At 40.1% G+C, this 18763-nt stretch overlaps 1 protein-coding gene across 1 annotated transcript in view; it reads left to right on the plus strand.

The window, feature by feature from the left end:
• The window catches only part of ESR1 (estrogen receptor 1), a 112962-nt gene extending 108295 nt beyond the window's left edge, over positions 1-4667 (plus strand). The window contains 3 exon segments of the mRNA XM_050893423.1: positions 2778-2961; positions 4328-4545; positions 4548-4667. Coding sequence (XP_050749380.1) covers positions 2778-2961; positions 4328-4545; positions 4548-4582 — 437 coding nt within the window. The 3' untranslated portion in view covers positions 4583-4667.
• Positions 4668-18763: the final 14096 nt, after the last annotated feature.

Here is an 18763-nt window from a genome sequence, read left to right on the forward strand (position 1 = left end):
GCATAGTGGAAGGGGAAGAAGAGCCTTGGGTGTTGTTTTGTGAGCCTGAACTCTAAATGTAAAGATATTTTAAACTGGGGTTTATTGTGACAGAAAAGATGTACAGGGCATTCTCCTCTACAGTAATACGCAAAAAAGTATCACTATATATAGCGACACATTTAAAATTATATCACTATATGCCAACAGCTGGCACGGTAGCACTGCGGTCGCCGAGGGACCCGGTTCTGTGCACAGCTTTGTGTTATGGGCACGGACCAATAGGCTTTACTTGTTTGCAGGGTGGTGCTTTCTCTGTTCTTGCTTCTATTATGTTTTACAATACTGACCTACAGAAAGATCTGGAAAACAACCTGGTAGTTATTCAGTTCAGGCTTGCTTTCAGCTTCAGAGCTTGGAAAGACCTTTGAGACTGTTAAATTTCACTTTGCTAAAACAATTTTCTGCACTCTTGTTCCAAAAGTCTGCTTGTGTTTGTATGTGTGTGATGGATAGCTGGCATTTCTTTTGGGGAAATTTCTGGTCATTGGCCTGGGGCAGGAGCAATCATCGGGGGGGCAGAAAGGAAAACCAAATGTCATTTTTCTTGGCAGTTATTGACTGGCAATTGCCTGAAGTCTCTAGATTTTTGGAGGAGTGCTTTTTTTGATTTATACTTTTTAATAGCTTCTGGACTAGACCTAGGTGAGAAACAATTCCTCCTAACAGATTTTTTTCTTTTGCTGGTTTCAAAGTTACGAAAATAAGGGGTATTGCTACAAGGGCACAATAGCATCCTCTGGCTGAAGTAAGCTGCTCTGGAGGCACTGTGGGTTTATGAGACTAATGTTTTCTTCTAATGGACTACGATTTGTCAGTAATATTTAAGAATCTTGCCCCTACAGGTACCTGCTAAGCTATAAAGCCTGGTATCGTCAGTAGGCGTATGTGAGAGTGGTTAAGAGTCATCCAGCTGAGAAAAGCCCCAGGAGCTGTTTCTCTTTGGTGGATTCATCTCAGTAAAAATAATAATAATCATAAAAAGCTTTGTGACAAAAGAGGCCGTTGTACTATCTATCTGTATCAAATTTGAAGCAATATTCGTTACCCAAATTAAGAGCTCTGACTGACAGTTCTCAGAAGTTGTGCTGTGTTTGAGTTATCCTTTTGGGTTTTTAAAGCACTCTCTCTCTCAGTCTCTCTCTCTCTCTCTCAGAGACACTCACACTGACATTCACAAATGCAAATTTATATTTCTTTTTAGTACAGAAGACCCAAAGTCATAAAACCTACTTGCAGGTTACAGTAGTTCTAGATGTCAGGTCCATGAAGTACCAAGATGATGTGAGGAGGTGAGGTATGCCAAGAAGGTTGTAAAAAAATCTCAATTTCCCTGAGTGCTCAGATGCATGGCAAAATATTCTTATCTTCAAATCAGATGGTATAGCCCCCAGGATACAAACAATACAAACAAACTAGAGTATATATGTCTGTGTATGTGTGCATGTTAGTGTGTGTGCGTCTTTTCTTCTTAATATCACTAACTGCATTGCTATATATGACGCTTTAAAGAAACACAAAATGAAAAGTAATTCCAGAAACCAATTTTTTCCAAGGACAAAATCAAAATTTCTTCTTGGCTCTGTGAGCTGATGCAGAAGGGCTGAAGCACAGGATTTATCAAGTACATTATAGACGCAGGGCAATGAACACACCATGATCAAGCCAGTTTGATTGTATTACCGTACATACTTCTTAAGCTTTTGCTGCCCCAGGTCTGGATTATAGTAATATGACCTGTTTAGAGTTATTGGCTCAAACCAGAAGATTAAAAAACTGGTGCCGAATGCAACAGCTGCCTTTTGGCAGCACAGTGTTGTTGTGATCTGATTCATATTGGCTGTGTGTTGTTGTCCAGAACAAATTCAAGATAAAAACGTGCAAAATAGTTTGGAATTTACCATTTAGAAAGCTGATGTGCTTCAGGCACCCAAGAATTACTACTGGCAAAAGCTCTTATGCCTGGATTAGAGTGTTATATAGGACATGTAGAGGGGCTGTTAGAGGGGGAATCTGAAGGTGTTTTGATCTCTGGAAAAATTTCCTTCTGGACCAAATCTTCAGGCTGCTCACTTTCAGCAGTAAGCAATGTAAGATGGCTAAATTTACACCGGTTGCTTTGGACATCGTTTTTAAACTAGAGTTGGGTTTGCAGGTGAAGGAGCATACCTTTCAAGGCTCTTGCTTGGTTGGGAGGGTTTTGTTGAGGCAAGTAGGTGTAAACAAACCCTGATTTTGTTTACATGTTTTGTGGTAACATATTATTCAGTTCTAGATTGACTAGCAAATCACCAAAAATCAAACATTAAACAGCAGAGAAAATGGCAAGAACTGCCGAAGGCCGGGGCTGGTCAGTAAGCATTGCAGAGCTCTCAAGGGGCAACAGCATCTCCCCAGGGTTTCAGAACCGAGTGACTGAGAGAAGAGTGCAGCCCGCAGGTGGGTCTAGCTGCAGGCTGCAGGTGTTGCCCGCCACCTGGCCCAGACCTTGGATGGACCCGGGCAGGGAAGAGGCATCGTCTTCCTCCTCCAGCTTTGCCCACAACGACCAAATCCAAGCTCCAGGGTCATTCAAACCAGTGATCTGGCCGGCAAGCAGGAGGGTTCACACACAGTCAGGTCCCATGGTTTAACACAGCCGAAGAGGCCAGCCACAAGGCATACCTTGGGCAAGTCTGACTCCATCAAAGTAATTTTTGTCTATGGTTTGTTTGTTTTCTTTCTCCTTCCTACTCCAGGTGTGTACACTTTTCTTTCCAGCACCTTGAAATCTCTGGAAGAGAGAGACTATATTCACCGTGTTCTGGACAAAATCACAGACACTCTGATACACTTAATGGCTAAGTCGGGTCTTTCTCTGCAGCAACAACACAGACGACTGGCTCAGCTCCTCCTCATCCTCTCTCACATCAGACACATGAGGTGAGAGCAAGCACGCAGTCAGCCCTCCTGCACGGGTCTCATGCAAGGGAGGTTTCACAAATGCACACACACACTTGTCCTTCACAGGTGGGAGTGCAAACTGTGTGTAAAGCTGTTAGGGGGGAAAAAAAAAAAAGTCTACTTTCCATAAAGATGTATGGAACATGTGTGCAAAACAGTACGTTGGATTATGATGTGAAAAGAGTAAATGTTTTCCCCATTTGTTTCTTCTAGTTTTCTTTTCCTTTGCTTGTTTTGATAGTGCTGCAAGCAGTATCTACTTCTAATGTTATGTGCATCTTGTATTGTGTTTGAAAAGTACCAAATAGAAAACAAACATAGCAGTAGCCTAGTTCTGCAAACTTTAGCCTCCTGTAAGATAACATTTAATGAAACTATCACTTTTATGTAGCCTTTTTTCACAAGTGGCTTGATTGCAAATCACTTTAGAAAAGAGATTAGGATCATTATGTGTATTTTATGGGTGAGGATAAATGCAGATCTACTGAATCTCAATCTACAGGACTGTGCTTTTTGCTAATTAGAGGTGAGGTGTCTGAGGCACTCTGTTAGTATTCGCAGCAATGATTCTCCCAAATGGAATTACCTCTTAAGGTAGCTGCTCAGTGGCTGGAGTGTTAACGACATGACAAGTCTATACAAAGATACAGTATAGATTTTATTTTTATGAAGACACAAGAGATGTTGTTACACAGATTTTAATTTTCATTATTTCAGTTAATAAATTCAAAATTAGAGTAAGCACCGCATCATAGCTACTAAAGCTGGAACATGCAGATTTTACCTCCTGGGCTGATATACAGGTCTTCAGGAAAAAGTCAAGTGGTGTGTGTATGTGGTTTTTTTACTTGTGTCTTTTTGTGGAGTTTCTTTGTCTTCACGTTAATCATCTTTTTTTTTTTTTTCCCTTTAAGAAGAATTTGTACAATTAAGGAAGTTCCAGATGCACAGTGAAGTTAATTATTGTTTCCATAGTTTTGTGAATGGATACTATTACAAGTAAGCATTTGCTAACAAATTGGCTGAGGTCATTTTCTAGAAAAAAAATCTGATATTTTAGGTTTTATTATGGGAAAGCCAAGATTCATCCCACCCACTTGGTCATGGTGCCTAAATTAGGAGTCCATGTGCTCTAGGCTACCTTTTAGGCAAAGGAGAGCAAAAGAGCCACCTTTAGAAGGCAGCTTGCTCACGGGCAGTTGGAGATGTTCTTTCTTTGAAGGTGCCTCCTTCTGCTAACTGTAGCAGGAGCGTACAGCAACTGCACTGTTAAGTTAGTTGTTTTGTACAAGGTGGAACTTATATGAGCCGAAACAAGTAACCGTTGTTTCATTACAACCCACAGCAACAAAGGAATGGAGCATCTGTACAATATGAAGTGTAAAAATGTGGTTCCACTTTATGATCTCTTGCTGGAGATGCTGGACGCTCACCGACTGCATGCCCCAGCAGCCAGGAGTGCTGCACCGATGGAAGAGGAGAACCGGAGCCAGCTGACAACTGCATCAGCTTCATCTCATTCCTTGCAGTCTTTTTATATAAACAGCAAAGAAGAGGAGAATATGCAGAATACAATATAAATAAAAGTCAGCATATATAATGGTATGAGAAACCCAGCAGTGTACTACCTAGCTCATGCTTCATTTCGTCTACAGTGCCACCTATCTAAACACTCCAATGACAACAGTCACCTGCACTTTCCATTTGAGTGTTTGTCAAGCGCTTGCCTAAATTGCTTGCTTATCCTAAATGGAAGACATTTCATTGCTATGGACAGCCAGCAAGGATTGTCAGGCTAACTTGATTTAAAATTTGCAGTGTTTTTATTTAATTTTGCATGTAAGTTGGGTAAGTCCTAATCTAAACTGAACATTCATTTTACTATAAATTAATACGCCACACCACCCATGCGTATTGGTATCTTCATGAGTGGTAGCCTTTGTTGATATCCACCTCAAATTCTGAGCTTGCTTAATCCTTTACTTTCTTGACACTTTGAAGCTGTTTGGTAGAGATTCTGGATGACTTTTTGGGGGGGTAAATGGAAAGTTGATTGGCATCTTAGTGTGCCATAGCGAAACTGCACTGCTAGTGACTGCCTTGGTAGTTTAGGTAGATTCCTGCCTCTCTTCTTCTTACAGTAGAAAGGAACCCCTGTCTGAGAATAATACTGTTTTGCCTTGCTGGCTTACATCAGCAGATAACTCTCTCTCAAGATCATACCGACCAAACTTTCAGGTCCCCTTACCATACCCTCTAGCCAAATTGCATTGCGTGTATCCTATCTTGTCTGATCCTATAAAGCTAAACTGTTCTGTTGCTTGGCAGTGTATAAATCAAGGGCAACATGGCAAACAGTAGCAACATAGATAATTACTCTTAAATCAGACCAGATGATTACAAAAATCATCAGGTCTTAAAAAAACCCCCAAAAGTCTTCACACACATACATGATCCAGCACTATTATATAAAAAACCTCCCCCTGTCCTTTACTTTGTTGTGCTACAAATCAAGGGGTGAGGATGCCAGTGCAAGACTGGCACAGCAGGGTGGGATGGTCCCATCCCACTCAGTAGAGTGTGGCCTAGCTGTGTATGGGAGGGCTGGCATCACAGCCAGAGCAGCAGGCTTTGCGTTGCCTTGGCTTGCTTTGGCTCTCGTTGGGGCATGCTCAGGAATCACTGTTAAGAGCCAGCTCACCTGTGACACCAGAGCTGGGCAATGAGCCTCAGACATGGTGAAGACTCTGGGACCGCATGTGCAGGAAGATAAATCTGGCTTTCTCCATGCATGTGTGTAACTGTTTTTCATAAGGATTAGTCAGATTCTTCAGGCCAACTGTAAATATACAAAAGATCCGCTAACATCAAGAGTTTCAGCAAGACATGAAGGAGAGAGACTGAAGAAATCCATACTACGTGTATTCAAAGTAGGAGTCGGTGCTGCTGTTTGACTGCCACTATGCTAGAAAATTAAATGTGTCAGGGAACTTTGCTGGGTACTGGAATGTGATTATTACATATGCCAGGGATATTTTATTAGTCTAATGATAAACTTTGCCTGTGCTATCTGCACTTCTGGTTTACAAGTGCTGTTTGGGAGTTAGCATGGACCAGGGACTATTCCAATAGCTGGTTGGAAGTGACCACCTTGCCAGTAAGGACGTTTCATAGCACGTGCGTAGGCTGCTCCACAGCAGCTGGCCACAGTGCTAGAGAAGGGTTCAGGGAGGCTTCTTTTACTGCTATAGTTGAAACCTTTATGTTAGATTATGTTGATTGGAATATCCTGTAGTAACTAAATATAGGAAATAGTGCAACTAATGCCGTACAGGAGTGCCTATGTCTAATTACGCTCCCTGTTACACAAGCAGAGTCTGTGTGCAGTGAGATTGAGTTACATAGTAATTGTGAAGGCAGCAAGGCATAGGATGAGTTTGTGCTCTAAGTCAAGGATTCAATTCTTTAGTGAATGTACATAATGATGTCTATAACATTTCATGTACATATTTGAGGATACACACAGTTTAAAAGTTTAAAGCTAGATGCTACCTATGTTTGAGAAGATTCCTTGAAAACTGTGCAAGCCTAAACATGTGAAGCAGTCACTGTAAGTTAATAGGCCTTTTATTGATGCATATTATAGTGTCATTTTTTTCTGAATGTGCTGAAGGATTTGTCTTTTTGTGTATTCAGTGAGAGAGAGTGTGTGTGCGCGCGCGCGTGTGTGTGCAAATTTGGTACCTAAGGGCTTTCGGAGGGCTCCTAAATGCCTTGAAAGAAAGTGCACATTTTGTTTTGTTTAGTAGCTGGTTTTCAAATGCGTTAGAAAAATCATGAATGCCCTGAAATGAGTGCAGGCTAAGATCTGAATGGAGCACAGGAATCCCTGTAGTTACACCTATGTGCTTACACCATCATCATTCACTTGTAGCCCAGTGTGCGTTAGAGCTGCTCTTTAAATACTGTACGTGCAACTTGGTGTTCTCTACGACAGAACACACAGATCAAGCTCATAAGCTGCAAGGCAAATTGGTTTAAATGAATGCCTCCCTTCCTACATCCCAGAATAGTTCATTACATCGATTAAGTGTAAATTTGGCCTAGAGGAAATAAAAGTAGTTCATGGAGAGCAATTCACAACAGAGGGTCAGATTCTGATGGTACTTACATAGGGCAAGTACCACTACACTCTACAGATTTTCCCGGTGAAGCTGGATAAGCGTGATTTGAAGTGGTATGCAGCAGACAGAAGGGTATCATAATGTGTCTTGGAACATAAGGAATGGTCAGTCAGCTCACTATCTTAATTATGAACACTTTCCTCGGCTCAGCCCTTGCAAGGAAGTAATTTAGATTCAATGAGTCCTCTCAAGTTTGTGGTGACAACAGTGAAGGGCACCCAAGAAAGAAAAACAGTCATTCCCAGTAATACATTCATTTACCTTGAGGCAGTTTCAGGACCTGTGTCATTGACTTGTTCATGAGATTTTAATTGAAGCAGCACCTTAATGAATATAGTAACCTTCCCATAGTTATCTATAAAGATGATTGTCCACATATCAGACAGCTGAATGTAGCTATTCAATTGATTAAACAAAGTCTATGATACAAAAATAGCAACTTTTTTCATACATAATTCTGAATTATGCTCTCGTGTATGCAAACAATTGTGCCTGACATTTGGTGATATTGTTATTTCACAGGATGCTATTTTATGTGTGTGTGTATATATATATACACATATATACTTTATATTTGCAGCTGACAAACCAGTACTACCTGAATACCTGGTGCTGGATATTAAATAAAAATATATAGCATGTAAAAAAAAACCAAAAAACAATTGAAAGAAAACTATTCAAGGCAGCTAATTATGCTTCTACCAAAACATTCATAGTGATGTCTCTGGACAGCTAATGAAAGAATTATTTTATAATGTTTATACATGGATTTTTAAAAAAAAAATATCAAAAAACCAAAAAAACCCCTAGAAACATAGGCAATGTAATACCAGCACAAGACAAACAGAAATAGGCCAGATGAACTTGCTTTGCTTGAGAATACGGTTGTTACTGAATTGTTTAAAAAAGTTTGGGAGGCAGGAGAGGAGATAGGGTGATGTGTAGCACTTAGTGGTGCCTGAGTTTCCAACAATATGTGAAAGCTACTCTGGTTTGTAGTGGTTCGAGCAATGTCTCGATGTTGCAGACTTTGTCTCAGGTAAAACTCCCAGTTGGGGCAGTAGGATTTGTACTGGGGTAAAATAATTTAATGAAAATTTCTTGGTGTGTGTTTGTGGTCAATTTACTATTATGTTTCAGTGACATCTCTTGATGATTTTTCTCCTTCTGTATGCTGAGGGGTTTAATGATTTAAAAATATAATTAAAGAAATAATTTGAACTGAGGTCCCAAGGATATTGCAAGGACTGTCAGCAGGTCACTGGGCTTAAATTGAAAAAAAATAAAACAAAAGAAAACCCAAACCACCTCCTTCATCCAAGCCAGGGGAGCCGCCATCCATTCCAGCTGATGCCAACTGATACCTTAAGAGTTGTGCCAAATGTTTAAAATGAAACAAACTACCAGCAAAGTAAAAATTCTGCCTCACTATGGCCTTAGTCTTATCACAGGCTTTGGTAGGAACACAGCAAGCCTCTCTTGTATATATAATATCCTGCTTTAAAATTAGAATACAAGCCAACTTAAAGCTAATGGGATTTTGTATATAAGGTATTCTCAGCTGAATTTATGAGAAGTGCATTTCTTACTTTGAATAAAGAGATGGCTATTTTCAATGCTATCTACAACCGTAATATAGCTTTACAGATAGAAATTCAACACATGTAAAAGAAGGGTCATGTTAATGACAGTATCGTAATACAAACCAGTCTTTGCTGTCACCTGCAACTATAGCATAATCTCAAATTGATCTGAGAATTTTAAATTAATATTTCCCTAATATTAATGTCCTACCCCTTGTACTCACAATTCCCTTTCATCTTTCAAATGTAGATAGCCTTATATCCTGAAAGTTGTTTTCAAAGTGATTGTTGCCCATAAGGGTATTCGGTTTTGCACTGTGTTAAAAAAAAAAAAAAAAAGTAAAAAAAAGTCTTTTGCATTCAAATGTGCCTAAAGAAACAAACAAAAATTTAAAAAAATGTATATGCTGCCATCTTGAAAATTAGTATGCTCTGTACTCCTGTGTGCCTATAATTAGAAGTCTGTTTCTTCAGACAGTGTCCATTGGAAAATGAAAGGATAGACTGCTGGTCATGAGACTCGCATTAACAAGCCACTTTATGTATCGCCTTATTGTATATACCATAAAACTAATGCTTTTGTGTGCACTATGTAGTCTGTCAATGGAAAGTCCTTTCTTTGGTATAGGCTTAGCTGCCATAATGTTTTTGTTGAAGTATTCTGTTCTTTCACTGATGCATACAAAAATATTGATGTCTTTGTTTTGGTGGTTTTTTTTCTTTGTTTTGCACCTAAAAAAGTTCTAAAAAAGTCTAAATGAAAAATCCGGTAGGCTACCTGATTGGTGCAAGATTTTTATCAATGTATTTGATGTTGAAAATAAAGAATTAACCAGAGCACTTTGTTTCATTAGTTATCTTTTGCATAGTTTTAAAAATATGCTTCTCTGCTTATTGTTTTCCAGTAGCCAGCGAAATGGTACACTATTTTTTACAGGAATAGAATGTGTCTGTTTCTGTGCATCTAAGTGAAACTGTTTCTTAATTCATTTCTTCACCTTTCCCAAAAAGCATCAGAGAGCGGCCATATCTAGAGTCAACAATGTGTTAGGTCTAGTCTCTAGTATTCCTAACGACACCAGGGAAGTCACCTAAGTACTTAGTAATTCATATGCTTTAATGTGCTTACTATTTTATATGCTTTACATTCCTTATTTTGGCTTGTGAAACAGATTATGGCGGAAGAGACAAATTGTGTGAATTTAGCCTTCTGTAGCTGACTGCCACTTACCATGAGTTAGCTAATATCAAGTAAAATAGCACTTCTTTCCCAAGTGAAAGCTAGTCCTCAAGGAAAAAAATTGTCTTGACTAAGCTGGCAGGAAGGGGATGAAAAGAAATGAAAGATACTTTTGACATAAAAACACTTTAAACTTAACTCTATCCTGTAAAATACTCTCAAAATTATATTTGGTCTTTGCAAAGAATCAAACCAGTAATCTATAGCATTTACATACATAGGTAGGTATTTCAATACTTGTAGATATATATCTATCAATCAGTAATATAGAGAGAATATAGTCCCTGCATTGTTTTTTTTCATCTATTTTCTGTGCTGTGCTGGTTCTGAGTGGGACTATTGGCTCATAGGTTCTCCTCTTTTCCTACACGAATATATATGTAAAAGCTCTGTTTTAATGCGATGTTTCACTGTACATAACTTCTAAGGAAAAAATGGTAAGATTATTACCTTAATTCTAACTATCATCTCAATGATTAAGACAAGACAGGCAATATACTTTGTCCATGTGAAACCTCACCCTATAGCTTGTCAAACGTGAAAGCAAATAGCCTATTCAGACTCCAGAAGAAAGTCGGGGACTGTTGGGATTTGTAAGTGCCGAGTAGAACTGAGCAACGGTTCCAAATCATATGACTGTTCTGAAACATGCTTTCATGACAAAGAGCTTGACTGAGAGTTGCCACTTTGGCCATGAAGGGTGGGCCAGAGTAACAGCAACTAATTGCACACGTACATGTGCTCAAAATAATAAAATCATTTTCAATGGTGACTCAAAATCTGACAGCATTCAATGACTTTATATAATTTTTTATCCACAGGACAAAATGAGCACTGAGATCAAATGCTCTTACGGTTCATGGAGAACTGGCTTAAGATGACAGCTGCTACGTGATACTGAACTCACAGGCTTAATCCAAAGAAGCAGCTAGACAGCAGAATACTCCTGCAAAATCAAAGACCTGACATTCCTAAACTAAAAACCAAACAGCTAAAGTCTGAGCATACTTACATCTGCAAAAATTGTAACAATTTGAATGGGCAAAGGATTGCACATACCTGAGATTAGGAAGTCTTTTGCCCATCTCTTTCCGCACAACATGACCACACAGTATCACAGCACGGCTGAGCTGGGAAGGCACCTCTGGAGATTGTCTAGTCCAATTCCTGGCTCAGAGCTGGGTCACCTACAGAACATTGCTCAGGGCCATGTCCAATCGAGTTTTCAATAGCCACAAAAGGAGACTCTACTACCTTTCTGGGCAACCTGTTCCGGTGTTTGACCACCCTCACATTAAAAAATATTTTCCTGTGCTCAGATGGAATCTCAAGTGGTTTAATTTGTGCCTATTGCCTCTTGCCCTGCCAGTGGGCACAACTGAAAACAGTCTGTCTCCCTGTTCTTCATTCCCTCCCATCATGTGTCTTCTGTGATGGGAGAACGTGGATGAGATGTCACCTTGCTCAAGACCCCCAAAGGAGGAATCCACCAGAAAAAGGGCCTCTGCAGCCAGGCACTGGGCACATTTCCACAGCCAGGAGCCAGCTGGGACTCCAGCTTCATTCCCAATTTCTTACATCTGTTGGCTGAAGTAATTTGAGAAATAACTTTCTGCTTCACTGCAGAGCTCTTGCAGCTGAAACTCCTGGCTCGCCTTTGCTGGGCCCACCGCTCTCGCTTCCCTCACTACATACCCAATGCCTTGCAGAGCAGCTGCCTACTCCCTTGAGGGAGCCAATATACATGCACACAGCCATATGCATTGGGCTCCCCCCACCCCCTGCTTTCTCTCTTTCCTAACATGTAGAAGTGATGCATGTCTTGTTCCAGTGTATTTTATTCTATTTAACTAATTAGAAAGGTACGACGTAGTTAAGGCATCATCAAAGAACATAACTGACTGCTTTTACTTTTCTGTTAATTAAGGCAATCCCCTTGTTATGCAATCACAGCAGCTTCTTCATGGGCTACAACTTGGTGTTTTCAGTCAGTGGGACACCCATCCTCTTTAAAAGCCTTGTGGCCATGCTTATTCTTCAAAATTAAATAATGGATTTTTTTTTTTCATCCAGATACTGCCACATTAAAAGCCCCATGAAGCAGCTGTTTCTTAGGCTGGAAAAGTCTTACATCTCTTCCCTCTGCATGACACTGCTTGTCTCCACCACTCAGGCAGTGAAGAGGAGAGGAAAATCTGGACATGTAAAATAACACTCATTGGCGTGCTCACGGAGAAAGAATGCCCACGGAAGGGTGCCGCGTACATGGTTTTTCATGCCCAGCCAGGCTCCAATTACTACCATTCAGCATGGCATCCTGCAGACACAGAGGCTCAAGTATAAAAATGTTTGTGAAGTCTTCAGGAAAATTGACCATCAAAATAATAACATTTGGCACTTATCTCAGCAGGAACAAGGCTAAGTAGCTCTCATGTCCCTGTATGATTTGTGTATTGTAGTATTTAGGTGTCACTCTGCTAATGTCTTCATTTCTGCAGGCATACAGGTGATACAAAATTTATCTCCTGTTGTTTTGCATGCCTACACGTTTGTGCACCACTCCAGTATGTTACCATTTTAAACAGCTGAAAAATGTGCATGTGAGGAAAGGTTGTGCTTTCAGGATTTTTTTTAGCCAGATTTTGCAACACATGCTTGGGACTGTAAGATATTTAGCTGCTCTACACACAAAGACTGAGTGCTCCTTTCTAAGACAGAAAGATTTGCTTCTTGTCAGATGTCTTTTTTATTTTCCACTCACCTCTTGAGAACCTGTGTCATCCATGGAAAGGTGAAACAAGTATGTTATACCATAGAGGTAAGCAAAAAGTGCTACCCACTTTGCAGTGAGAGTCACAGTAAGGCACAAAAAAGCTTAAAAGTTTAGGCATTCGTATGAAAGCAGAAAAGTTTGAGTTCTGGTCTGTTTTTGCAGGATTATTTTTCGCTTATGTTAAATCTGAAAATAGGAAAAGAAACTTCAGCTCCAAAATGTCTTCTTTGTATCTATCTATCTCAACCAAAATGCTACAGCATCATGCTTTCTTCCACTACTTTTTTTTCCCTTTGCCCCCACGGTCTGCACACCTGGCTGCACAATGCTTCGAGTTTAGCAAAGGAGTCAAATTTGCAACCGTGTGTTTTAACCTGCAGCTCAATGCTCAGGAGAGCCTCTCAGACAATGCTTGAATTATTTATAAAGAGAATACTACAGACATGAATGTGCCACTTCTTGGATAGGCTTGTGAGCATTTACATAAAAAAGTGGACTCTGGTAGCTTTCCTTCCAGCTGTTTTTTAAAACATCCTTTCTAAAAACAATAGAATGACAAAACCCACAATTACAACATCAATAATAGCAGTCTCCCAGGAATTACAATGTGCCTGAAAATGCAAAGAGCCTGACCTGAGTAACCTTTGTGCAAACTAGATCCACATTTGCATCATCCCTGACACAGAAGAGCTCAGTGGCTCACCTCTCCTCCCTAAAGGCCACCTCTGATACAAGAAATGGACAATACTTTCCTAAAGTCTCCTCTCTCTTCCAAAAATTAAATGCTCCATTGTTTTATTCAGACCTCATTGTGGTCAAATCCATTTGCTATGTCGCAGGTCTTTAAATAGATTTTTACTGAACCAAGCAGTTTTGACCAGTTCATTTTTGAATGATATATTAAGACGCACCACACAATAGCAGTCACAGCTTTCAGTTCCTGTCTGCTTTTAGAGCAATCATTTAATATAATTCAGATTTCTATCATTTAACCAGGCTTTAGTCTATGACAAGTCTTCAGTGCTTAAGCTTGTAGTTAATAATTTCCTTTTATCTTATTTCACAGATTTTTATCTACTGATTTTTGGGAAGAAAAATTAATTCTCTAAATCATTCCTATTTATTTCTTTATTGTGGAACATTATTAGAATATTGCAATATTCTTAATATCATTAAAACAAGCATAACTTCTCCCAAATATAGGTTTCACATCTATGTCCCTCTAGGTCTAATTATGGCCAAATAGTGCAACAACAATAGAATTCAGCTGGCTATAGTGCATTTCACAACATTGCTGCCAAGGTTAAAAACAGCCAGCCAGTACCTAGACTAGTTCCTTTGTGTAGGGAACTCTGTGAATGTAAGAAAGACACACATTCTTCCCCCCAAAGCCAAAAGACAAATGGCCCCTTCCCTTCAACTGCCCCCCGCCTCAACTTAGGCAAACACTGGTTTAGATGAATTCTGCAATTGACTGCTGCAAGAGTTGAACAATTTCATAGCCAGACCACCCAGCTTAAACACAAACCTCACCATGGCATTTCCTGCTCTTTTCCTTTCCACAATCCATTGCTTTAACCACCAAATAAAATATGGGAAGTGCAAGTAAGTGAGAAGATCAATGCTTTCTTCTTCTCTTACTTAAAAATCTGCATTTCTTCTCCTTGACTCTGCTCTTATTTCCCTGAATCCTCCTACATTTGCTAAATCCTGATATCATCTGTAGTTGGAAGACTGTGAGCAACCAGTTTCTGCTATGCCTTTGAACATGCACACAGATGCATTCAGATGCACATGATGATGATGAGCATGTTGAGAGATGCTATCAGTTGTAAACAGATTTCTCAGCCACAAATAGCACAAGACTCTGAGGGCCAGGGATGACTGTTCATAAGACAATCCCAGCAGCTTTGTCATCGTTCAATAATCAGCTGTAGGAGAAAGTTCTAAGGAAGGAGAAAGCAAGACTGCAGGTGTTCACAGCATTTGCAGCAGAGCTGGAAGGGTGGCAAACCAGTGGCGAGAAACCATCGATCTGTTGCAGAATGAAGCTGTTATCGCTGCTGGAACAGGGTGGGGGATAGGCAACGGGTATCATCATGCTCACAGCTGTGAGGAATAAGGGCACACTATTTCTGTCAACTTCAGATTGTTTGTACTCCTAACACTGTCGGATGTCTCTAAATATTACCTCTTAGTCTGCCTTCAGATTTTGTAAAGCACAGTCCACAAATGAAACTCCACAAACAGATGCAGTAAGTTCACGGCAAATGGTGCTCATTATTTTGCACTATTATCATTATAAGCATAATGAGATAGTGCCTTGATATTTCCGCACAGTCTGGAGTCGCTGAGCAACCAGTTTCCATTATGCCTTTAAACACCCACTAGTTATGAGGTGACTACAAGCCAGTAAGCAGGGTTCAGAATTGCAAGATGCATCAAGCTGCGGGGATGACTACACCTCTACAGCAACTACTGCATCTATCTACAGTAGAAAATGGGGAAAAATATAATGCAGTAATGACTAGAGTTCCTCAAGATGGAGAGTATTCTTTCTCTATGCTTGAACACGTGCCTTCAGCACAGACCCAGAGTTCTGCAGCTCCTGTACTGCCTTTCCTCATGCCTTGCAGCCAAGGCTCAAGGCACATTTCCAGAAATCAGTCCCCCGTATTTGCAGAGCTCAAGTAGGTGAGGCGCTTCAGAAAGAGGGTAGATGATGGGTTGCAGGCTTAGCACAGAGACAGGGCATCTCAGACTTTAACTTGTGCATTTCTTAAAAAGTTTGTCCACACCCAAGTCCTCTGTGACAGCATCCCAACAAGACAGAGGTAGGCAGAGAGAGCAGCTTGACATTATCAGGATGAGAGAGATGCCCAGGCTGCAAAACTGGCTAGTACCACTGGCTGCAATGCTTGACAGCTTTCTGGGTGTGATTTCCCCCCCCTCTACAGTTGCCCCATTTACCCTGGTTCATGCTGTGGCAATCAATGCATATGTTGATGTCACGTTGCAACTCAAGCTAGACCTTCAAGTCACTGGTGCTCTTGGGATGGAGCTTGCTTTAACAGGATCTTGTGAAGTGCCTGGCCATTTGTTTCCATTTTGACTTCTTTGTGCCAGTTTTTAGGATCAAGATCCAGTTCTGCAAAATCACATTTGAAGTCATAATGGAATTGGTTCAGGGCCAGGAAATTCCTTTTGGAGGAGCCTCTTGCTTAAACCACTTCAACTGGTCAGATGTTGATTTTGTCCAGAGTTGACATTGAAAGTCCCGAAAGTAAGAAGTCCGAAGTGGCACTCAAGGGATCATCTAACCTGCTGGCACAAACTGCCTGCAATTCCCTTGAGACATCAGCTTACAGACTGACATTCCTATCCTTGAAGGTATGGGAGATTTAGGATTTACAAACAGGCATTTTTCCTGTCTATGACATTTTCTTAATGTGTGTCTATCACTGTCTGTGACTGCCTTATTCACAGGTATTGTAGACAGTTTGCTGTTCACTGGGAGGATTGCTCTGTGTGAGCAGATCACTCGGGGTCAAAAGAAAGTTCTCTTTATCTAACTTCACTTTCAAATTAATAGGCAATACGTTGAAACTATAGTTAGCTCTATAGCTAGAGCTCAGAGCTTGAGGCTATGAATAGAAGCAGCTTTGCTTTGAAACATCTGAAAGGAAGCAAGGCATAGCAGATACACTCTGCCCTCCAGTTCATCAGCAAGGCAGAGGTGAGACAGTGCATGTATGCCCTGCAGGTAATCATCAGCCAAGAATACGCTGAATTTGAAAGAGTTACTGACACTTGATGATGTGACGTTCCAAATTCTTTATTTCCTTTAATTATCACCACTTCTCTTCCCCCTTAGCCCTAACTCTATTTAAGGAATTAATTATGAAAAGTTCCTATGATTTCACATCAGTTTTCCCTTCTATTTAACCAGCTTAACCTCCTCTCCTCGGGCAGTTCATCACTTTCTCATACTCCCTAGACTGAACATTTCAAGAGGTGAGAGAAAATAAAAGGGCATGACCATCATGAACAAGGTGGAACCATTCCCCCCCACCACTTCATTTGAGTGACTACTCCCCAAAACTCCCCTGGGAGCTTGAGTGAGGTGTACAAATTCTGCTTGCTTTCTGCAGAAGACAGGCTGTTCTTCGCTAGGCGTCAGGGAAGTGAGGAAGGCATTCAAACAACCAACGGAAGCAGGGGCTACAGAGTGGCAAAATAGCTGGCAAAATTCAAATGTCAGGTTGCAATTCAAAGCATGCCATGTGCTACCCTGTATACTTTTGATGAAGTACTTTACTAATTGCATCTGACATCATTCAAACTGAACTCTCTTCCTTGCACTCCCCTCTCCCTCCTAACCAACTCCTTTCAAACCTCCCTGCCTCTTCCTCAGTTTTTAAATACTGTAAGAAATGAATAGAGGTCTCACCTGTGACTTTTTGCCTGGTTCCTTCAACAGACTGCTCTTCTACAGATTGATACTCACAGGCTATCTACTACCCTTTAGATAACATCTACTTCCATGAGATCACCAATAGTTGGCTGGAAAATAGGAGACAAAGTCAGGCTGAGATCCTTATTTCTCACTAAGTTAGTCTTTTTACTCTTTACAATGTTTTCTTTTAAAAGAAAACAAAAATATCTTTCAACAAAAAATTAACCACCAAAACCAGGGACCGGCTGATGAAAGGATGTCTAAAGCATGCAGAGATCTGGACCAATAGGCCTGAGTGAACTACCAAATTATTCACATAGGTGCACTGATTACCATTGACTAAATTATGCACCAAAGAGAACAGTATCAGAAAAGAGAGTAGGGGTCAATTTTATGGAATCTGTCAGGCCTGTTGCAAGTAACGGCTCATCCTTGTACTCCAAAAGTGTGTTCCTTATCTTTGTCTACTCAGAATCAGTGATTATGGACAGTAATCTAGCCTAGCATAACTTCTGAATACCAATGAAGGAAACTAAGCCTTGAAAAGAACACATACTTGTGTCAGTCCAAGTCTGGGTCTCAGACATTGAAGATACTTTGTTGACATACAAAATCCTTTTCAGGAAAATGTTAACGTTACACTTATCTGGAAGGGAAGCTTTATTTTGGCTCCTCCAGATGCTGGAGTTCAGCTTGTGGTACGCTACCTGACCATCCTCCCCTCATACCAGCTTAAATAATGACATCCCAGAAAAGTAATCCTACGTAACAGCAATTAATGTGCTTGTATTTTCTTCTGGCTTTTTTATTTCTGTTATGTAGGCCAATATATTCTAAGTAAAAACGTTTAACTCACAGGAGAAATTCACATTGTATGTCATGGCTTAAAAAACCCCTAACTTATTAAAGAGCAGTAACTTAGACCTATGCTCTGTATTTTTTCAAAATCAAAAAGAATCCTGTTTTGGTCGAGTTCTGACTGATAAGCTGGGCGAAGTGTCTGCCACTGCTCAGACTGCAAGTTTTCTGCAATATTTCTGGAAAATTTATGAGTTTTCAATTTGTTCTGTTTTTCTGCTATTTATACTTACATTTTGGGCATATTCCACTAGACTAACTATTGGTAAAGCATAAACATCTATCTTGGTATTAAGCTGCTATGGAGAATATTAAGAAGTTTCCAGTACACCCACAGGAAAAAATCTGCTTCAGTGTGGACTGGTACAACCTCAGTTGCCAAAGGTTGCACATGAGTGCATACATAAACACATACACACAGAAACAACACATGGGTGAGAATGAACTTCAAGTAGCAGCTTGAGGGAAAAAAACTGAAATGACCAATCATTAATTCAAAATACGGACAGCTTTCAATATTAGCACAACTTCTAACATGATACTTTCCCATGTATTTTACCATTTGTCAAGTTTTCCAGATCTTCGCATTCAAACATATACCTAATACCGTTAATTTGTTACAGCATTTTTAAATTTTTTTTAGAAGTGCAGCATATGTACATCTTCTAATTTTTTTATACCATACAT

Source organism: Gymnogyps californianus, chromosome 3 (assembly GCF_018139145.2).
Source record: "Gymnogyps californianus isolate 813 chromosome 3, ASM1813914v2, whole genome shotgun sequence".
NCBI lineage: Eukaryota > Metazoa > Chordata > Aves > Accipitriformes > Cathartidae > Gymnogyps > Gymnogyps californianus.